Below are 21,783 nucleotides of genomic sequence, written 5' to 3'. Positions count from 1 at the left end.
ATGTCGTGTCCAGGTCGTGGGGGACCCACCAGGCCCAGAACACAGCCTGAATCTTGGCAGATTCATCACATCTTGATTCAACCTCCATGAACACGAAAAGCCGGCAGGTGAGGACCTAGTCTTGAAACCTAGCGTACCAAGGTCGCAAGAAGATACCGGCGAGTTCGTGTACTGACGCAAATGTATGTACTTTCAAGCTGCACAACTTGGAATCCTTCGACATATGCAACAAACTTAGGCCCTGAATCCTGAATCAGCGTCTTGTTTGATCTGAACAGAGCTTGTGGGCTAGCCCCGAGTCAGTTCGTTGTCGCAAGGGTCGAGCAGCCTTGTAGGGCGTTGTGTCGTGTTGGACACCAGATACCTTCTACATTACCAAGTTGCATTCGCGATGAATCTCGGGACTCCAGGCGAAGGAGATAATTTGGTTGGTTGAACACTTGTCATCTGTTGGCTCCGACTATAACTTCCCGTGGTTTCATCCGGACTAACCTCCAGGAAATGATTAAAATTGAGACAGGTCGTGCCCAGGAACGTGGAGACGCGGGTGACGGCAGCGCACATGGCACCTGTGTTCGAAGCCAAGAGATGGGCCCCGAGGAGTTCTCCTGTTCATAGCTGAGTACGGACGAACCTGGACTCTAACTTCGCAGGCTCATCGGCGAAGAAAAGAAATACTTAAGTAACGAACTACAAAACAAAACTCAGGCAGAGTTTTATCGCCACCTGCGCGCCAGTCGCATTAAAATTATCCAACAGCCAACAGCCAACAACCATACACTCCGCAACTGAGCGGCTGTGCCACGACTACGAATACCTCGATCATATCTGACCCCAGCATGTAGCACTATATATTTCGCATATAAATGCGGTATCTTCATCGTGACCCAAGGGCGCCGATATAACGCAGTGTTCATCGTCATAAAACCTCGATCCATAGGTAGATGATCGACGTGCTCTTTTGGAGAGTCAACGACAGAGGGGTTGGAGCGATACTATTGAACGCCACGGGCAGTCGGTGGAGGTTCAAACAAAGACAGCCTGAAACGCCGTGGAACCCAAAATCTTGTCCAACTCTACTTCTGTCAATCCTACTGGAGAACTGCAAGATCCATGTTTACACCCGAATGACTATGAAGCACATCAAGACACCTTCCTCCAGCTCTTGTACAGCTCGATAGTTGTCTCTCTTCTGTTGACCATCTCAACATGCCCAGATAGGCATTGAATTCCCGTTGCGTGATGAGGCTGAAGAACGCCAGGCGGGGCCTTCATTTGGTGCCCAAATGGGGCTGGCCCGTAATCAACCTTACCGTATCTTTCACCTGCGACCAAGCCCGCCTCAGCGAAAGGGCGGGACGGAGAACAGCATGAAGGCTTTTTGCATGCAGAGAACAACGTCATGATCCTGTGAATGCAATGCAATGTGAGATGGTGTATCTTGGAGGAATCTCGAGTCCAAGGTGATAGGTAGAGAGAGAAGACGCGGTTTGCCATCGATTCAGATGCTTGATGGTGCTTGGTGCCTTATCGTCTTCATCGATGGAAGGTGGTGGTGACTGGCGTCTGGAACGTGTGTCAATTTTACCGTACGAGATCGGCCCCTGAAAAAGCGGGCCCTCTGTGTGTTGAATCCAACCCATCCCCAGCAACAGGGAAAGCCTGAAATCACCCAACACCCAAAAAGTCAACAAGCATCCGCGGGGTTCAGAGTGCAACCACCACCTTCCAAAGTTTCAACTTCCCACATTTTCGAGCAACTGCTTCGAAGCTCGACCGGTCTGAGACCCGAATCTTCTTCCTCAATTTCTTTCCCCAGCTGCAGGCAACTTTTGCTTCTCCTCCCAACCTCATCTCACTTCGCAATCCCGCCCGACGGCTCGTCCCGCCCAATCTGCCCCGCATTGACCTCCATTCGCTTCTCTGCTCAAGATGGCGGACATGTAAGTCAGAGGCAATGCTCGACATCTACGGCATATCCACATAGCCGGTTGCCATTCTGGCTCGCTGACCAAATCTCCTAGTAATGTCGATATTCTCGTCATCGGCGCTGGCCCGACTGGTCTGGGTGCCGCCAAGCGTCTGAACCACATTGTAAGTCCCCGTACACCGCATTTTGTTGATCAACGCTTTGTCACACAGTCAATGGACTAACCACCACCGTAGAATGGTCCTTCATGGTTGATTGTCGACGCCAATGAGAAGGCCGGTGGTCTTGCCTCCACCGATGTCACCCCAGAGGGCTTCGTAAGTTCCCTATCCCGCCACGTCAGGTAGGCCGCCTGCTGATGCCAATCCCACACATAGCTCTACGATGTCGGGGGGCACGTCATCTTCTCCCACTACAAGTACTTTGACGACTGCCTTGATGAGGCCCTTCCCAAGGAAGATGACTGGTACCATCACCAGCGCATCTCTTATGTGCGGTACAAGGGCCAGTGGGTGCCCTACCCATTCCAGAACAACATCTCGATGCTGCCCAAGGAGGATCAGGTGAAGTGCATCGATGGGCTCATTGACGCCGCAATGGCTGCCCGCGTTGCCACCACCAAGCCCAAGGACTTTGATGAATGGATCCTTCGCACCTGCGGTGAGGGTGTGGCCGACATCTTCATGCGGCCGTACAACTACAAGGTGTGGGCCGTTCCCACCACCAAGGTATGTCTACCCATTGTCTCGAATACGTCCAGTTGTAGTTGCTCACGGCTAGGTTAGATGCAATGTCAGTGGCTTGGTGAGCGTGTTGCCGCTCCCGATGTCAAGCTCGTGACGCGCAACGTCATCCTCGGCAAGGTGGCCGGCAACTGGGGCCCCAACGCCACGTTCCGTTTCCCTGCGAGGGACGGCACTGGCGGTATTTGGATTGCCGTTGCCAACACCCTCCCGGAGGAGAAGAAGCGGTTTGGCGAGAAGGGCGAAGTTGTCAAGGTCGACCCCAAGAACAAGATTGTGACCTTGAAGGATGGCACCAAGGTCGGCTATGACAAGCTCATCAACACCATGGCGCTGGACCACCTTGCCGAGAGGATTGGTGATGAGGAGCTCATCAAGCTCTCTAAGGGCCTTTTCTACTCGTCGACCCATGTCATTGGTGTGGGCATCCGCGGCGAGCGCCCTGAGCGTATTGGCGACAAGTGCTGGGTGAGTACCGGAGTCGAAGTTGGAAGTGGCCGACATGAAATCACTAACAATTACCTGTAGCTGTACTTCCCCGAGAACAACTGCCCCTTCTACCGCGCTACCATCTTCTCCAATTATTCTCCCTACAACCAGCCGCAGGCGGACGTCAAGCTCCCGACCCTCTACCTCGCTGACGGCAGCAAGCCTGCGAGCAGCGAGCCTAAGGAGGGTCCTTATTGGTCCATCATGCTCGAGGTGTCGCAGTCGCCCTTGAAGCCAGTGGACGAGGCCAACATCCTCAAGGACTGCATCCAGGGTCTCATCAACACCGAGATGGTCAAGCCCGACGATGAGATTGTCTCGACGTACCACCGCAAGTTCGACCACGGCTACCCGACTCCCACGCTCGAGCGTGAGGGTGTTCTCAAGGAGCTCCTCCCCAAGCTCCAGGCCATGGACATCTGGTCCCGCGGCCGCTTCGGCAGCTGGCGGTACGAGGTTGGCAACCAGGACCACTCGTTCATGCTGGGTGTTGAGGCCGTGGACAACATTGTCAGCGGCCAGGTCGAGCTTACCCTCAATTACCCTGACTTTGTCAACACGCGCCAGAACAACGAGCGCCGGCTCGCCCAGTCTTTCTACAACCAGGGAAGCAAGGATCTGCCGACTCGCAGCAAGTAAAGTGCTTGAGAGTGGGCAGGATAAGGGACTGCCTGGAGTATTAATTTGACGGGGGATATCACCGTGCAAGCATTTTATGATGATGGACCAATCTCGTCTAAAAGGGCGAGGATCTGTTACTGCTGAAGCGCGAGATACCGTACCTAGGCCCCACCTAGATAGACATGTTTAAATAGATGTCAGAGCAAGCGTTTCAAGCCAAGATTCCGACCTGTCAAAGCACAATGTTGAACCTAGAGCCGTAAGACAAGATGCTACCGTCTATTTCAACCTTTTGTCAACACATGCGCCAGCCAGACACCCAAACGCCGAGAAAAAGCCAGCCACCTTAACCAAAGTGCCACCAGCATAGGTACCTAATCCTCCACCTCTACCAGCTATCATCCGAATCAGCCGCCTCTGCTGCAAGATCCCTTGACTTTGATTCGTTTGCTCTTCTCCGACGAACCCGGCTTCGGACCGGTTCCTTCGTGGTATTCCACAGGCCAGCGTTGGATTCCACCTGAGCAGACGACTGTTTCAGCGCCTCCCGGCTCGGGTCTGCCAGCGGGAGACTGCCCGTCGGCCTTCTCGGGAAGTTGGTTCCAGTTCTCTGCGGCGGCTGGGCGCGGCCCGCCCACGAGGGGTTGTTGTTGTTACGGCGGAACTTATCGTACAGCCAGTCCCGGATGTCGTCGCCCTTGTAACCGTAGGCGAAGGCCGCCAGCAGGGTCAGAAGCGTGACGGGGACGGCGACGAGCCAGTAAACGGTCTGGTTCCGGTCCATGTCGCGGATGTCGGACGTGTTCATGCCGAAGAAGCCAGAGACGAAGGTCCTGGTTTGGGGGGGTTAGTGGTGGCTGTTCTTGGTTTGAGCAAGGGCTTTTTTTTGCGGGTGGGTGCGCGGGTTATGAGCTTGAGGAGAAACGTACATTGGGACGAAGAGCACAGTGACCATAGTGAACACCCTGAGAGTATTGCCGTTCGTTTCTTCCATCACCTCGATGGCCTGCTTGACGCGGTTCTGCAGCGAGTAGGCAAATGTGATGAGTTCGCTGACGGCTGTGATATCGCTCTTCAACTCGGCCTCCTTGCGCAGTAGGAACCGCTGCTCCGCCTCACAGTATCGATACGAGGGATGTTCGGCGTAGGAGAACTCGTCGTCGATGTTATACCGGCGATACTTCCGAAGGTTCTTGCTGTCAAAGTCGAGGCGTCTGTCGAATAGTCAGCCATCGGGTGAGAAGTTCGATGTAAGCAGCTTGGGCACGAGAGAGAGATGTCTTACGATTGAAGCATAGCCATCTGTTGCTTGAGGAACATATCGAGGAGAAGAAGCTCGTCAAGAAGCCCAGTAATGTCGAGAAACAGCCGCTTTCTCGGCCGACGGGCAGCCTCTGAGCGTAACCATTGACAATATTCCGTGTACATGGCTATAATATCCAGTTCATTCGTACCCTTGGTGGCTGCTCCGTTGGCGGAAGAAAAGCCTCTAGGGAAACGCTTCGACGAAGAAATGGGGACGGAGGTCCTCAGAGAAAACAACCGAATGATAGAACAGAACGAACCGTTGCCAAAATTCTTCACATCCAGAGCCAAGCTTGGGTCGTCTGGTCTGCTTGGCGTCCCTACTTCCGCTGGGAACGCGCAAATATCAGACTCGGCTTGCTCCAAATGACGATGAATACATGAACGAGCGTGGTGGCGTAGGTCATTGATCCGCAGAGGGTGTGTGGTCGGTCCCAGCGAAGCGGCAACTCGGTTGTCGGCGGATATGCTCCTCGCGGTGAGGATAAAATAGGTGAGCAGCTCCTCGAAAGCATATACCAGGCTCCGTGGCAGCTTCTGGCTTGTGGCGGACGGCGATTCTAAAATGGTTGTTGGTAGTGCCTCCCCTTCCACCACGTTGTCAAGGACATCCAGGGGCTTGGTTTTGGCAACGAGATGATGAAGCCCCTCGAGTCTCGCATCAAAGTCGCAAAGATCAATGAGGAAATCTTGTGCCTTCGCCATCGTGGGATCAAAGTCCAAATTGGTCATGCCCGTATTATCCAATGTCTCCAGGAAAGCGAAGCAAGGATCGTCGGCTGGGATACGCTTACCCCCAGCGGTGATGGGCCTGGGACATTCCGAGTGGGCAGTATGAAAATGTTCAAGCGCCTCCCATGCACTGGAGTATTCGTGCCCTTCGAGACAGGGGGCGCAACGAGGCTGATGTTGCTGTGAAGCATGAAGTCCTGTGCCATTCTCGTTCCGAATAGTCCACCGGCTCCTGGCCCGACTTTGAGACCAGAAAAGTTGCTTTACATCCTCACAAGTCAGCAATTGTTGTCTTACTTCACACGTGGTAGGTAGCCTTTTGGCGAGAATCGACACGTACCCTGATGAATTCATCAACAGAACCCCAGAACCGCCTGCACACCGGATGGTCAGGAGTGGGATGTGGCACAAACATCGAAAAGATGTGGCCAGACCTCCTAAAGACCTTAGAACACACGTCGATGAGTGTCATTTGATGCCACAGTGGTGATTGCACCGGCTGCGAATCCCTCATGATCAGAAGAGCATGGCGTGTCAGCAAATCGGTTTTTGTGCATTCGAAGGTCTGAGAATAGAGTTTCCCAATTTTCACGTCGTTGTCGCACAGCGTTTCGTTGATATTGTTGAGTAGGTGACTAAGTGCTGTGGACTTGGCTCGATCTCGACTGGTGGGATTCCATGCAAGGAAAGGGATTATAACGATTTCACGGCTGGCGCGTTGTGACAATCCAGGTGCTGGATTGCCCCGGCTGTTGTTTCTCGCGTTGCTGTCGGATTCTCGACCCGTATTGTTGTCAGTCTCTGTTCCGCGCCTTGAGCTAGGTTCACCCTTTCGCCTTCCATCCCTCGCGACTCTCTCAAGAAAGGTAGTGTACGGCTTGCTGGTCCCTTTATCTCTATGGATAACATTTACTTTGGCAAACCGGACTCTGGGCGGATCTTTTCTTGTCGTCTCGTCTGTACCTTTCGCCGTGTTGGTGGTGTTAAATCCTGTCATTCCGATTGTAAATTGAGAAGGTAAAAAAACAGGCTTGCCATAGAGAACAAGTTCTTTGCCCGCATGCCCATTCAACCTGACATGGCTTCTGTCAACATCTGGGGCTAGAAAGATCCTCAAGCCGGCGTCGTCCCGTATTATAATGCATTCCCGGTTGAAAGGGACGCACTCAGAGCCCTCCTCGTGAAGGATCCGAGGGCTTTGGCCGAAACACGGCAGACTCTTTGGCGGCGCCTGACCAAGTAGTGGCTTCAGTAAAGCCACAGCATCCCTCAGAGATAATGTCGGTATTGAGGGCGACCGCCCGATCTCAGCAATGACACTGGCTCTGCGGTTCTGGTTGCAAATAAAGCCTGTCATTTCAGTAGGAGATGCGTCTTGATTTGCGCTGGCACTGAGGCGCACCAGGGGCAGGGAGTTTTCTGAGCCGTCACCCACAAGGTCGGGAGCGAGGAATACTCTCAGACCATCCACGTCCCTCATCACCCCGCAGCATTCCTCGCTGGCGTGGTCGATCGATGGGCGTGTCAACTTCCCAGGTAGGCAGGGCCTGGGTTCCTCCAGGAGTACCGTTCTTGGTGGCGACCTTGGCCGTGAAATGCGGCGGTAGGGCTTCTGTGGTGGAGGAGGCGGCATTTGTCGACATCGAATGTAGAAGATGGCAGACTCAACCTCCCCTGAGGCCATCAATTCCAGCCATTTAGTCGGAGTCAACCGCTGTAAGCGTACAACCTTGTGAAACGTGCGATCGAGACTGTAAAACATATCGTATGCAGTGACATCTAGCTGCGGAAGAGGCTTTGCTGTCGAGACACCAATCACGCGCTGGAGGAATGTCTGACGCATCAAGTCAGCGCCTAAAGAGCCCGATGCGTCGTGGATGGAAGGAAGCATGGTTCCGTGACTTGTAAGGTAAGGTATGGATCTCTTTCTTACCACATAGTTGCAATCGCGGCTGATGGCTAGAACGGAGGAACGACGCGGGCTTCCAATCCGGGCGCCTCCAATCACTCCCACACTGACATTGAACGTGTCGGAACTCAGCCTTTCGTCGACCAAGACTAAGTCGCCTGTGAGCTCACTTCGTGGTAAAGAGCTCAGTGTAATAAGAATCCCTGTCATAGTGATGACTGTTAGCATTCAAGTACCACGGCAACCTCGGTCCCTTGGATATGAGTTGTACGTAGGTGTTCTGGCATTGATAACACAGGAAACCTACTTCCATTGATTGAGAATACCCAAACTGGTCCGACATAAAGAATGTCGTTCCCATTCCCCGCTCCAACTTTGCGTACAACTTGGTTGGTAAGCTCATCATCTAGGGGCACTTCATAACGACGAGCAACTGTCAATAACGATTTGGTAAACGGCACCCCATCTGACATTGAACCGAACATCAGAGCCTTTTGGGTGGAAAAGTATAAAGGCGCATCAGGGCACGCGAAAAACAACGGAGGTAGACATAGAAAGTCAACCGTGTTTTCGGCCATGCCCCTGAGACTGTCTCTGATATCGTTGCGGAGATACTGAACCGCGCGAATGCAATCCGCTGGTGGGAGAAATGGGTTCCTCAGAATAACCGTCTATTGTTTCTAGCAATCAGCAAGAGGCCACACGACATGGGGAGCAAAGGACATGGCGAACTTCGAAGAGTTTGAGGATATCGTGAAAACTGTTGGCAGCCGAAGCATGACGTTGGATGTGCCTTAAAACGGGAGTCAGGGGCATTCAACTATAGGTATTGAATACACAAAACACGGCAAAAATGGAGATTGGAAAGCGAAAGGTTATCATGCTTACAACCACCGTACGGAAGGCTGGAGTTTGTCAGGATCATCCGATGTCGATGAGGGCGGCTCGGAGGGGCAGATGAGCACCAACTGTTCCCTCCCGGATTTCAGCGTCCTGAATTCGATGCTTTGAGCAACGAGAAGCTCCGTAGACGTGCTCTCGTCCAGTTTGGTTCTTGGTAAGGTCCATTCAGGCGCTGTATTATCAGGCCCCTCGCCGTGGTCTTTGTCTGAGTCAACGTCGTACACAATCTCTCTCGCCCAATCAGCATGACGGATGTCATGAACACTCAGTTTCTGCGTCGACTGACGGGGCTCATCCCCATCCACGGACTCCAAAGTGACAGAGCCATTTGCGTTAGTTCGCTTGGACTCGGTGTTAACACTAGATGATCGCCATCGCCATGATTCATTCAAGGGTGGCGGCCAGTCCCCATCGTCATCTACATAGAAGTAGAGCTGATCATCGTCTGATGCGCCATCGGATTCGTAATAAGAGGACCCTTCGCTATCATGATCGTAGCTGTCTGTACCGTCGTCAGAGGTGTGGGATCCCCCTCTGCGCTGCTGAGAGAAATACGAAGATGGCGTCGTTGAAGAAGTGTCGTCTTGTGACGAATCTGAGGCGTGACTTGATGGACGAGCACGGCGATCGGCGAATGAAACAAGGTGTTTCCTGCGTCCCATCGTCAACTTTCCAGGCTCCTTTGAGTACGAGGTTAGAGGATGATGGGTGTATGGTAAAGAGCACCTGCTACCGAGGCACAGACAAAGCAGACCGTGGAAACGTGGAAGACGAACAGTGCAAGTTTTAACCTTTAGCCATAGGGAATCAGGTACTTATGACAGCATCGGGGGCATTGGGAATTGTATGTATGTACATACATACATCGTAGTTGGGGCCGCTTCGAGGCGCCAGATCAGACTCAGCCTCGCCGCGTTTCCGTGGCGCGGTCGATGGTACCCTGAAGTTGGAGGGCTGAGCTGCGAGCTTACCCCGCCAAAACTTCCCCCCTCGCAGACTGTGCCTCACATCAGGGGATAAGGCTGCCTTCTGGTGTTCATGAGTGGACGGCGGCAAGCAAGGCTAAGTGCCAGGCACAAAAAGTGCAAAATTCCAAATACCTCTCAGGAGTGCTCGCGGCAGGTGTGGCTCAATGCAGCAGAGTGACAAAAAACCCCTCCTCACTTCGCCAACCTGATTGGTGATGATACTACTTCTCGACCAGCGACGCAGTAGCCCCATGTGGCTCCAGGCCATCTCTGGAAAGGAAGAACAAAAAGGTGGTTGCATTGTGTGGCTGTACATAACATACAGCTTCCATGTGAAACTGTCGTCCAGTGCGCCGGGAGAACGCCAAAACTCCCAAGCAAATGTTCACCTCCATCTACTACATCTTTCCCATGATTTGAGCGCCAGGTTTGCTTCACTCTTCTTTTCCCAACGCGCTCGAACTCTGAATGGCTACCTGGTTGCGTGACGTCGAATTGGGAGGGGACCCTCGTCTCCTGATTGACATCACCTTGGTGCTTTCCCAGAGCGCACTCTTGAATCCCGCTTCTTCAACAGACGACGACTGAGTCTTGGTTGTCTCACGCCTAGGCTCCGACAGCGGGAGGATCCCCGTCGGTCTTCTTCGAAATCCCCCTGGAGGTGGTGCTGCTGTTGCGATGGTGCTCTGCGAATGAGCATGAGCCGGAAAGGCATTTCGTCGAAGCCTGCGGTAAATATCGTAAAGGCGGTCTCCGATCTCATCGCCCTTATACCCGTAGGCGAAAGCAGCTAGGAGAGTCAAAACGGTCACGGGAATAGAGATCATCCAGTACAACGTCTGGTTGGCGTCGGTGTCACGGATGTCGGCCGTGTTCATGCCGAAGAAGCCGGAGATGAACATCCTGGAGTTTCGGGTTGTTAGTAAGTGTAAGTTCCACTAGGCTTGTCAAGGAGCTGTGGCGGTTAGGAGTCCTAGCCTATCGGCCAGGAGAATCGAAGACGAGAGAGTATTGAGTGACGTACAAGGGGGTAAAGAGCACTGTAACCATAGTAAACACCCTGATCATGTTACCGTAGTGCTCATCCATAACCTCGAGCAACTGTTTCACTCGATGCTGGAGTGAATCGGCGAATTGGATGAGTTCTCCGACCGCCTTGATCTCGTTGTTCACGGCAGCCTCCTTGCGGGTCAGGAATTCCCGCTCTGCTTTGTACTCTCTGTACCAGTAACGGCTATTAAGCTGCTCCACAGTCTCGTCACGAGTCCAAGCTCGGGCATATGCATCGAGCTTTGCGATGGCTCTATGATATAGGAATCAGCTTGGTGTTATGCAAGACGTTGGTCTTCCCTCTTGCCAATCATCGGGAGTGTCTATTGGCTTGCAACTTGTTGGAAGCTCTTGTCATGTTTGTTGAGTGATCTCTTACCCTTGAATGTTTTCCAAGTTCTGGTGAAGCAGTAGGTTAAGCAGGGACAACTCATCCAGGAGCCCGGTAATGTCCATGAAAAGTCGTCTTCTTGGTCGACGCGCGGCTTTAGAGCGTAAGCGTTGGCAATATTCTGTATACATAGCCACGACATCCAATTCATCCGCCTTTGTATGGGGTTGGATGATCGAATGGACTCCAGAGAGACCCTTCGGTGCAGCGGTCGGGATAGACGTTCGCATGACAGAGAGCCAAACGGTGCAAGACAACGTGTTTGGTCTGAGCATCTTGATATCAACGGCCATGCTCGAATCGTTGTGCCTACCTGGCGTATCAACAAATGCCGGAAAGACACAAATGTCTGACGCGGCTTGTTCTAAGTAGCGATACAAACATCTGCGAGCGTGTCGAGATCGCTGGTCGATCCATGAATGGTGTTCGTGCGTGGCGATGTCCTCGCTTTCCGCAGACATTCCCCGAGAGCAAAGGAGATAGTAGGCAAGAAGTTCTTCGAATGCATATACCAAGCTGCGGGGCAACGGGAGGCTCATGGATGATGGTTTGACCATGGTTGCTGGTTTTCCTGTTTTCTCTCCATTGGCAAGGTGATCCGCGGGCTTAGGTTTGGCGACGAGATGATGTAGCTTTTCTAATCTGTTGTCAACATCGGCGAGGTCGCTCAGAAAACCTGTCGCACGTGCGATAGAGTTGAACTCGGAAGCATCTAGGCCAGTTTCCGATGCCTCAAGAAAGACGAAACACGGGTCCTCAGCTGGGATAGGATTCTTCGACCCAACCACCGCGGACCTGGTGCATTCCGTGTGGACGGAATGAAGATGTCCCAGGGCTTCCCACTCGCTGGAGTATTTGTGTCCTTCGGTGCAGGCGGAGCACTGCTCATACGGCCGCTTTGAGGATGAAGTATGCATCGTTGTGCTACCTTCCTTGCGAATAGCCCATTGCCTGGCTGTCGGGCTGCGAATTTGACGAAGTTTCTTGATATTCGGAGTAGTCAGAAAACCCTAGTTTCACTGAGTTGTGATGTCTTAGAGATGAGACCTACGCAGATAATGTCATCAATGAAACCCCAGAGCCGTCTGCACACCACATGGTCCGGTGTGGGATCTGGAAGAAACTTTGAGAAAATGGCTTGTGACGTCTCAAACAACTGTTGGCTTATTGATTCTGGTGTTCCTTGCGACGTCGATTTTGTTTGTGAGTTCCTTGGCATGAGGAAGGGATGGCGCTGGAGCAACTCTTTTACAGTGCATCCAACGGATCTGGAATATATATCCCCAATCTTCGGATCGCCGGAGCACAGAGTTTCGTTGATGTTGTCCAACAGACGGAGCAGGACTGCAGAGTTTGTTCCTGAATCTTGTTTTCCCCGAACCCCATCGGCGCGCTGAGGATTCCATGTGAGGAAAGGAACCGTGATAATTACCCTGTTGGCTTGTTCTGCCACATCCGGTGTGTGGTTACTGGTCCTGTTGCCTCTGGTGCTGTATTCAGGGACGTCGGGTAGGTTGTCGACTTCCTCCAGACTATTATCGGATCCCTCTGGGTTGTCGGGCCCCAGGCTGCTAGTTTCAACACTGTTATCTGAGGAGTCCAAGTCTCTCTCCTTGTCCTTTTCGATGAAGAACCGTGCGATAGCCTCTTGGATGCTGGTTCCTTCATCTTCGCTCTTGTCAAACTCTGAACTCTCTGTAAAGGGTTGCCCTATGCTCTCTCTCTTAGTCTCATGAAGACCAGTACGATTTGACAACGCCGAATGTTTTACCTTCAGGCATATTCAAGCTCACGAAGCGGAGGCGGACGAAGTCGAATAGCTCTGTGGTGTTTGTTGCTGGAGAGTAAGGGGAGGGGGGCCGGGGGTATGGGATAACAGCAAGACAGGATGTCCCGACGGCACTCGAGCTACGGCTGGGTTGGTTTGTTTGCGGTTTATCATGCTTGACTTTCGATGCCTCGTTGTCTGTATGTTCGGGCTCCTTGGCCCTGAAGTTATGGATGACGTCTTCGTAACTTTCTCCGCCGTCATTGAACTCTGTCACTATGTTGTTGTCAGTAAACCTGTCCTTCCATGAAAAGCCACGTTATATCCTCACTGTTTCCAATATCTGTGCGTTCATTGTTGTTTTCCAGCCCTCTGACTTCATGCTTCCTCGAGTGGGCGACATCTGCCTTGAGCATGTTTGGTGGGTTTGTGGTGAATTTTCCATCATATCGAGCAAGGAATATCCTCCTCCCTTTCTGAAGTTGAACAATCTCGCAGTGTGTCTTGCCTCGAGAACGCCCGCATGTCTTGTTTTGGAACTGTGCAACTCGATGCTTTGAACCCTTGTTCGCGGATGGGTCTAGCATCTCTTTTGATGTGGATGGCGCTGCTGGCGGCGGTCTTTGCCACGGGATGCGGCAGCGAGACGCCGGGGGCTGAGGGACATATCCTCGCCGCCTCGTCACATGGAACGAAGTTGAGGCAACCTTCCCTGAAGCCATCAGTTCCAACCATATGGTTGGAGTCAGGGGTAAAAAGCGCATTCGGTTGGGGGGATCCGGAGGGGAGTAAGAGACATCGTATGCAGTGATGTCTAGCACCTTGGTGTCTGGTAGAGAGGCGGCAATTACTCGTTGCAGAAATGTCTACCGAGTCAGGTCAGCTTGACCAACAAGTCCTGCACAGGATCCCTACTTAGGAGATCTTGGATAAGCAGGAAATGGTGCATTTAAGGATGCGGTGCCTTCTTACCACATAGTTGCAATCGCGGTCGACAGCAACATTCGTCGGACCACCGTCTCGATCCACTTCAACAATAAGGATATCGGATCCCATTCTCTCATCGACCAAGATCGAGTCGCCGCGGATAGAATTCCATGGCAAGGAGCTCACAGTGATGAAAGTGTCTGGTCACAAGTTGTTAGCAAGTCCAGGTGAACGTACAGTGAAGGTGGCATGAAAATGAGCATACCTGCCAGACATGACAGCATCCAGACTGTCCCAACCTTCAAAATCTTGTCGCTTGCACCAGCTCCCACTTTGCGCGCAACTTGGCCAACAAGTTCATCGTCTGGGGGAGCCTCGTAGCGGCGAGCAACTGTCAGCACAGATTTGGCAAATGGTATCCCCTCTGACGCTGAATCGAACAGCAGCATTTTCTGAGTAGCGAACCAAATTGTTGGCATCTCGGGACATGTGAGAGACCGTGGAGGTAGACACAAAAAGTCTACCAAATGCTCGTCCATGTCCCGAAGGCTATCTTTGACGTCCTCGTGGAGAAATCGAACCACCCTGTTGCGCAGCCATGGGGTAAAGTATGGGTTTCTCATGACCACCCTCTGTTCAGGATATTTGTTAATGCTAGCTATTTTCTGAAAGCATTGTTGTTGAATATATAAGAGGGCCGATTAGGGGGTATTAACCTCGAGAAGCTTGAGTAATTCCATGGAACTGGTAGGACCTGGAGCATTGGGTTGAATATGCCTTCGTAAACCAACCGTTAATAATACGTCCCCTGAACATACATGAGTGCCATCAAGTGGGGATTTTACTTACAGCCATCGCATTTCCGGCTCGGGCTTCTCAGGATGACTGGTTGTCGACGAGGAAGAGGGTGGCTCAGAGGGGCAGACCAGAACCACGCGTTCACGTCCTGACCTTGTTACTCTGAGCTCTATAGATTTGACAACGAGAAGCTCAGTCAGAGTGTCTTTATCCAACATGGCTGTTGGTAGGGTCCATTCCGGTGCCGCATCAGAGCCCCGTCTGTTGTCCTTGTCCGAGTCGATGTCGTAAATAACGTCCTTAGCCCAGTCGACATGGTGCACGTCCTCAATCCTCGGTTTTGGGGCCAACCTAGGGACTTCGTCTTCAACTGGATTCTCCCGATTGCATGCCTTTCGATGAACTGATATACGTCGTCGGCATCCACGTTGGGATGAAGGTGGTGAAACATGAGCGATGTTTGACAAATCCTCGATACTACTTGCTGGTTCGACATATGCTACAATATTTCGTCGTTGCCACTGCCTAAATGGCGTCCCACAAATAGCTTCACTCTCTTGCGAAGCTATTGAAAGGGTCAAATAATTCGGCCCTTGGTCCATAGAGATATGGGAACTCACTGAAGCTCGAAATATCACCGCAATGCACTGAAACGAGGAGGTTGTGAGAAACTGGGATCCGAAGTGGGCGAGTGAGCTTCCAGGTTATCAACCTCCGGGCTCATTCCAGTGGATGTCTTCACTTCACGGCGTGAGATGGCCTTGTTCGCTGGAAGAGGGAAAATGCCACAGCTGGCCAATTCATATCCTACTGAGCAATCTGCATGCTGTAGCCCCCAAGCGGGGAAGGCTACCTGTTGCTGGTCAGATTCGGAACCGAAGATGGCTGAGAAAAAGAGGCCACGGGGTCACTACGGCGGAACTTGCATAAGTCACCGTTTGAGGGGACCTTCGAAGGAAAATGACGAACATCTTGAACAGAGCACGTCGCGAACAACCCTAACAAGGGAAGGTCAATGAGGGTTCGTGTAACCCACAACGTGACAGACTCCTCTCCAGTGGCTGGGATAAAGATCAGCCGGAATAATCAAGTTGCCCTAAGCTGAGAATCTTGCATGAGGCTAACGCTCGAGTGAGCGGCACAGGCGGCTGAGAAGGGATTTAGACGACCAACCGCATCTTGGAGGTTACACAGAACTTTCAAGAGCTGAGGTTACACCAGGACCATACCTAACCCACGGTCAACCCGCAATTAGTATGCTCATACAATCAGCTCAAAGCCCTCCATAATGGAACATCCAACCCATCGGATCTTGCCCAGACGAGTCAAAGAAAAAGTTCGATCCCTAAACACCCGAAGTTAGTCTCATACACCCAACAACAAGACACCCCTTCAACTAGGCTCCTGAGGTAAAATACTCACCATAAAATCCCAACCATCCCCTCCCCCAAACTCCGGCGTCAACAACATCTCCCCTCCCCCCTCCTCCCCGTTCGTCCTCCCCCTCTCCTCAATTTCTTTCAACAACCCAAGACACCTCTCCGCCGCCTCCTCCGCCACCCTTCCCACCTCTCTGCTCACCTCCTCCTCTCCCAGCCCCCGTCTCAACCCCTCCAGATGCGCTTCCACCATCGCCGTCATGACGTACCCCTTGATGTTGGTTTCACCCGCCTCCATCGCCTTCCAGCACCACTCCCTGAACTCTCGTAGCGTCTCGACCAAATCCGGGCGTAGTGACACCTGCGCCGGCAGGAGGAGAAGTCCCGACTCCTCGCGGAGGAGCGTGGTCAGCTCCACCGCGATGACGATCAGGCCCTGGATGGCGATGGTGCGGAAGAAGCCGGAGCCGCTGAAGGCGATGCGCGCGAAGGGGCCGGTGTAAGTGTCGGGGTTGTCTTGAGTTCCCGACGATGATGACGATGAGGATGATAGAGGGGTCGGGAACGCGGCGCGCCAGACGCGCAGCGCCGACTCGACGGCCACGCGCCTGGAGAAGGCGAAGGATGTTTCTTGCAGGGCCGGGGCGAAGTAGGGGAGGTGCAGTGCGAGGAAGTAGCGGCGCATGAGGAAATCGACTGCGCGGAGGGCCGAGTCCGATGGGCCGCTCCGCGAGGAGGAGTAGGAGGGTTTGCAGCAGGATTGGAGAGTTTGAGTAAGGGATTTGTAGGCGTTGCGCCATTCGGCATCTAGACGGAGGGTTTCGGCGTAGGTTCCGGACGAGGAGAGGTCGTTGAGGTGTTTTACAATGGCGAGGCGTTGGGGCAGGACGCGGCGCAGGGCGATGGCGACGGTGGTTTGGGTGAACTCGCTGAGCGGTTTGCCTCCGCGGTGGTCGTGGGCGGTTTGGTCGCCGGTGAGCTGTTCGTCGTCAAAGTTCCCTGGAGGCTCCGTGTCGAAGTCGTCGAGGCTGATCAGGGGCGGTCCGCCTGATTCGAGGCTGGATTGGACTGCCAGCTCTAGGATTGTGTTCCATAAGCGGCGGCGCATATCGGCCGTCGCGGAGTTTGTGACCCTGTTCCCCAGGCCGCTTGGGTCTCGATGTAATCCCATGAACATGGCGAGCCGCACGAGATTACCAACGCTAGCCCACAGCATATCCTCACCAACGCTGATAGCTTCGCGGGCAAGCAAGAGTAGAATGTGGCACTGAAGGGCCGGGATGCCGAGACGAGACTTGAACTCAGGAGCCGACAACCATGTTTGGGCTTCGTAGACCCATCGCATTGCATCTGGACGTAATGAAAATCGAGAGTCATAGGTAGGTGCGCCGATCGCCATGACCAACTTCAGCTGGACCAGAAAGGCAGAATCCAGGCTTCCCCTATCTGAGTTCCAGACGGCCTCGTAGTCGCGCATAAAGCTTGGTATGTGCAGAACGCGAAGGACGGTCTCTGTAGTATTGAGATAACCCTCCACCAGCTTGTCGGCTACGGACCTCGGCGGCAGGTCCGATGTAAGTGGACGTGGCCATGGAGGGGTACGGCGGCGCTTGATTATCCTGGCCAGGCCCTTGCATTCCTGTTCAATCTTGAACGCTTTCGAGGCTGTGTTGCTGAAGGATTTCTCCATGATGGGGAACATCTCATGGAGCTGTGGACCAGTCAGTGAAACAAGAAAGCCAAGCAAAGCAACAGCTGTGCTATGGAGACCAACTTACCAACGCCATACTATTAATCCAGTGACTCGGCCCAAAATACCGACTCTTGTGGCTAACACATTTTACCACAGCTTCAGGTTGGCCCGTCGCACGACGCTCGGCATGGAAGTGGAACGTCCCAGCAACGTTTAGAGTTTTGGTCTCAACACGGGAAGACTTAGCGACATCTGAGGCGGGCGTGTTGGCAGAGCTACCGGCTGCTGCAGGCTCTGATCGCCTCTGGACGAGACTGATATGCCCATGCTGTCCTGGGGCATAGACACATGGCTCTTCAACCGAGTGAGCAGAGTGGACAGACGAGACGGATGCCCTCCGAGCCCGCTCTGCATTGGCTGGGCTTCTGACTGAGGGGGCCTCAGTGCTAGGAGTCGGGAGATGTCTTTCTGGCGCTGGCGAGGGACTAGGGTTCGACAAGATGCTGGAGCTGCTGTGAGGCAGCCCCTGGTTGACGGGAGGTGAGGGCCATATGTCATTCCGGTAGACACATGTGGCTCCCTTGGACCTCAAACAGTTGCTGCATGGAGTTTCTCTGTTGCACCGGATCTTGCGACGCCGGCAGGTGGTGCAGGATCTAGAATGGCGACGGTTAGTGCACGACTCTGAGCCTGGAGGTCAGGGAGGGTTGCCGAAATGTCCATTTCAGCACCCAGTGGAGTCTCTGCATGCTGTAACAACTGGAATACGGGCGTCTTAGAGGGCATGACATACATTGCTGGCCTTCGCCGCCGTCTGGTGAGACTCTCTTGGGTCGGCATCGGCGCTGTCAGGGGGGACTTTGATGAGGCAAAAAGGTCGGCACGGAGCCCCAGTCACTACAACCAAAATTTCGAGACGATAATTTCTTACTTCCACAACACTGTAAATGTTTCCTCGGAGCCGCTCTGCCCCAGATGTCGAGCGACACGTCGTTTTGGCGCCCTTGTTGTTGTTCTCCGAGAGGTCGGACGTCGGCATTTTGTGGAGCCCAGCTCTTTGAGTCCGAGTCGGGGATAAGAATCAGCCAATAACGGCGCGTTTATTCCCCGGCCCCACCCGGCCTACCACCGAGTCCGAGCTCCGAGCTGTGGGTCCAGGCGGCTGTGTAAGTCATCCCGACCGAACTGCACACCACTTGCGGAAACGCTAGATGCAGCAGACAACTGAGGCTTGTTGTGAAGACGCTATTGAGTTCACAGATGGTCTGCTCTAATTTGTTGTTTTGTTTTGTTTCCGTTTTCTGCATCCAGAATGAGGAATCTTCCAGCTCGAGCTTTGTTGCTCCGACATCTCCGAGCCGTCCTCCGCCCTCCATTCTGCTGCGGCTTGCGTCACCGACTTCAATTCCTTTCTTCTGCGGAAGTTGTTTGGTCGGTTTTGGAGAGAAAAGCTGAAAGACTATGCTTTTTTTGTGTCGAGGGATCTCGGACATCCCCCAATGTTCGGAGACTCATGGGCCCGGGACAACTGATGTCAGACATATATGTGCTCTTGGAATCCAGCAGACATGAGGCCTATCCATGCCCGGCAAGCACCATCTTGATATATCTTGAGATATCTTCTATTTCTGTGATATCAAGCTCCAACCTTTCCTCCATTGACATCTTGCTTCCCAATCCTTCCACATCTCCCACACTCAGCCCTCCACAATGGCTACTCCCGAAGACACCCAACCGCATCAACCCAATGACACCGAGAAGCGACTCTCCCTCCCAACTGAACCCTCCGACGCCGAATCTACCAAACCATCAACACCCCTCCCCGACCCGGACGCCTTCCCCCCCGCCCCTGAAGGCGGCCTCCAGGCATGGCTCGTCGTCATCGGCTCCGCCTGCATCTTCTTCTCCTGCCTGGGCTTCATGAACTCCTTTGGCGTCTTCCAGGAGTACTACATGTCGCACCAGCTCCGCGATCGCACGCCCGACGAGATCTCCTGGCTGGGGTCTCTGACCATGTTCATCCAGTTTGCCGGCGGCGTGCTGGCCGGCCCGCTCTTTGACCGCTTCGGAGCGTGGGTCATCCGCCCCGGCGCCGTGATCTACGTCCTGGCCATCATGGTGATCAGCCTTTGCAAGGAGTACTGGCAGTTCATGCTGGCGCAAGGAGTCCTGGCGGGGATTGGCATGAGTTTGCTGCAGGTCCCGGCGTTTGCGGCGGTGTCACAGTATTTTGACAAGAAGCGCGCTGCGGCGCTGGGGTTGATGGTGTCCGGGAGCTCGATCGGGGGGATTGTCTTTCCGATTGCGCTATCCAAGATGCTCAACGACTCGACGCTGGGTTTTGGCTGGTCGATCAGGGTGATGGGGTTCGTCATTATGCCGCTGCTGGGGTTTTCGCTCCTGACCGTCCGGGCGAGGCTGCCGCCACGGAAGACCCGCTTCTTCCTGTGGTCTGCATTCCACGAGGTCAAGTACCTGATGGTCATTGCCGCAGCATTTTGCTGCTTTGTCGGCATGATGGCACCTCTGTTCTACCTGCCAACGTACGCTGTGCTACGCGGCATGGAACCCACGCTGGCATCTTACTTGCTGGCCATCGTCAACGCTGCGTCCACATTTGGCCGCGTGATTCCTGGAGTGCTGGCAGATAAGTTTGGCAAACTCAATGTGTTTGCTTTGGGAGGTTTGGCGACGGGGATTGTCACGTTGTGCATGAACCGCGCTGTCGACACAGCTGGGCTCGTCGTTTATTCGATTGCCTTTGGCTTTGCGTCCGGTACCATCATCTCGGGTGCTTCCGCCGCTGTGTCAATCTGCACTGATGACCAGCAAGCTTTGGGAACATACATGGGCATGGGCATGGCGTTTGCTTCTATGGCGTTCCTGGTTGGACCGCCTGTGGATGGTGCTTTGCTGGAGAGGTATCACAGCTTCCTGCAGCCAACAATATTTAGTGGTGTTTTCAGTTTAGCGGGAGGCGTGATTGCTATCCTGACAAAGGCCACAACGGAGAAGGGAATCCTTGGGCGTGTTTAAGGATGTCTGGTGTTTAGGATAAATAGGTTGCTGTTCCCAAGCTGGAAGAGAAGGGCTCATCACGAGAACTATGGAGATTCACGAAATAAACGGCTTTCATGTGCATGGTGTAAGGTTCTACGTGCCAGCCATTTTGTGTGTACCTAGTCACACTTGTTTCTCCTTCTGGAAGGGAGACACATTTGTCCCATCCCCGATGGTTCCCGCTGCATCAGACGAAGGCCGATTTCGGAGTCTTCCTCTTCCTGTCATTCTGCACCATGTACAAGACATGAAGGAGCCCCTTGCTGAACCTACCAATGAAGAGCCCGACAAAGGAATCACCAACAACAACGTAAGATGGCCTCTAAGTTCAAGCCAGATGTGGATGAGGAAAGGGAAAGTCATTTTCACATTGCATTCACATGCTTCATTGTCAGGCTCAAGCACAAGAGCTCAAGCCCCGGTTTGAGTTGTCAGATGTTTGTTTACACACACAACGAGACTCCATCACCACATGGTCTTGCAGGATTCCCACTGCGTGAACATCTCTTTATACAGGACACAGGACACAAGACAAGCCATAGCACCCATTTCTTATCAATAGCTCTTGCGGTATCTTAATCTTATCTTCATTGAGAAGAAAGGGATGCTTTGTGGACACATGGGTCACTCCTTGAGCTAGTCCCTGACACATCAGCCGAAGGTTTTGGAGGATCCCCACTGCTTGAGCAACACTTTGTTGAGACATAGGACCTGAGACAAGCTCTAGCACTTATTTTTTATCAATAGGTCCTCCGATATCCTAAGCTCATCATGATTGACTGTGAGGGGATACCTTGTGGCTGGATGTGTCTCTACGTAGGCCGGTATCTGACACATCAGCCGAAGGGTCTTGGAGAAGGGTCCTGGAGGACCCTCAATCCCACCATCATGGAGTTTGGGTTTTGAAGAACCCTAGTTTTTCAGGTGACTCTTTATCTTGACCAAGTGACCTTCTCCCCTTTTTTTCTTCACCAACCTTCTTCTCACGGACCTAAGGCTGCAAATCCGTAGCTTTTCTCTCCTTTTTTCACCGACCATCTTGTTGTGGACCTGAAGCCTCTTAATCCACAAATCCATCATCCTCGCGACTTTGTCTCTCTCTCTCTCTCTCTCTCTT

The 21,783-nt window shown here is 53.1% G+C and overlaps 5 protein-coding genes across 5 annotated transcripts; 2 read left to right on the top strand and 3 right to left on the bottom strand.

Moving 5' to 3' along the window:
* Positions 1-1,932: 1,932 nt before the first annotated feature.
* On the top strand, positions 1,933-3,801 carry VTJ04DRAFT_8868 (uncharacterized protein; the record flags this gene model as incomplete). Its single annotated transcript, XM_069367351.1, has 6 exons — positions 1,933-1,943; positions 2,025-2,094; positions 2,167-2,247; positions 2,308-2,658; positions 2,716-3,141; positions 3,202-3,801. 6 exons carry the CDS (start codon positions 1,933-1,935, stop codon positions 3,799-3,801), a joined length of 1,539 nt encoding a protein of 512 aa, XP_069215689.1.
* Positions 3,802-3,898: 97 nt separating this feature from the next.
* On the bottom strand, positions 3,899-13,225 carry VTJ04DRAFT_8867 (uncharacterized protein; the record flags this gene model as incomplete). The annotated part of the gene is made up of 20 exons (XM_069367350.1): positions 3,899-3,955; positions 4,250-4,616; positions 4,713-4,997; positions 5,069-6,081; positions 6,161-6,455; positions 6,987-7,654; positions 7,754-7,932; positions 8,037-8,400; positions 8,462-8,522; positions 8,618-9,283; positions 9,409-9,423; positions 9,497-9,629; positions 10,205-10,503; positions 10,625-10,903; positions 11,030-11,049; positions 11,554-12,024; positions 12,093-12,154; positions 12,512-12,751; positions 12,813-13,085; positions 13,141-13,225. The coding sequence occupies 20 exons, from the start codon at positions 13,223-13,225 to the stop codon at positions 3,899-3,901; spliced, it is 5,832 nt and encodes a 1,943-aa protein (XP_069215688.1).
* Positions 13,226-13,683: 458 nt separating this feature from the next.
* Positions 13,684-14,185, bottom strand: VTJ04DRAFT_8866 (uncharacterized protein; the record flags this gene model as incomplete). The annotated part of the gene is made up of 3 exons (XM_069367349.1): positions 13,684-13,707; positions 13,782-13,936; positions 14,002-14,185. The coding sequence occupies 3 exons, from the start codon at positions 14,183-14,185 to the stop codon at positions 13,684-13,686; spliced, it is 363 nt and encodes a 120-aa protein (XP_069215687.1).
* A 252-nt stretch (positions 14,186-14,437) lies between these two features.
* Positions 14,438-18,645, bottom strand: VTJ04DRAFT_8865 (uncharacterized protein; the record flags this gene model as incomplete). Its single annotated transcript, XM_069367348.1, has 6 exons — positions 14,438-14,480; positions 14,586-14,885; positions 16,183-17,624; positions 17,692-18,132; positions 18,194-18,262; positions 18,538-18,645. The coding sequence occupies 6 exons, from the start codon at positions 18,643-18,645 to the stop codon at positions 14,438-14,440; spliced, it is 2,403 nt and encodes an 800-aa protein (XP_069215686.1).
* A 671-nt stretch (positions 18,646-19,316) lies between these two features.
* Positions 19,317-20,642, top strand: VTJ04DRAFT_8864 (uncharacterized protein; the record flags this gene model as incomplete). The annotated part of the gene is made up of 1 exon (XM_069367347.1): positions 19,317-20,642. One exon carries the CDS (start codon positions 19,317-19,319, stop codon positions 20,640-20,642), a length of 1,326 nt encoding a protein of 441 aa, XP_069215685.1.
* Positions 20,643-21,783: the final 1,141 nt, after the last annotated feature.

The sequence above is a fragment of the Mycothermus thermophilus genome (genome assembly GCF_041956435.1).
Source record: "Mycothermus thermophilus strain CBS 625.91 unplaced genomic scaffold VTJ04scaffold_6, whole genome shotgun sequence".
Classification (NCBI taxonomy): Eukaryota; Fungi; Ascomycota; class Sordariomycetes; order Sordariales; family Chaetomiaceae; genus Mycothermus; species Mycothermus thermophilus.
The sequence above is the reverse complement of the archived record's forward strand: the minus strand, read 5'-3'. Positions and strand labels throughout refer to the sequence as shown.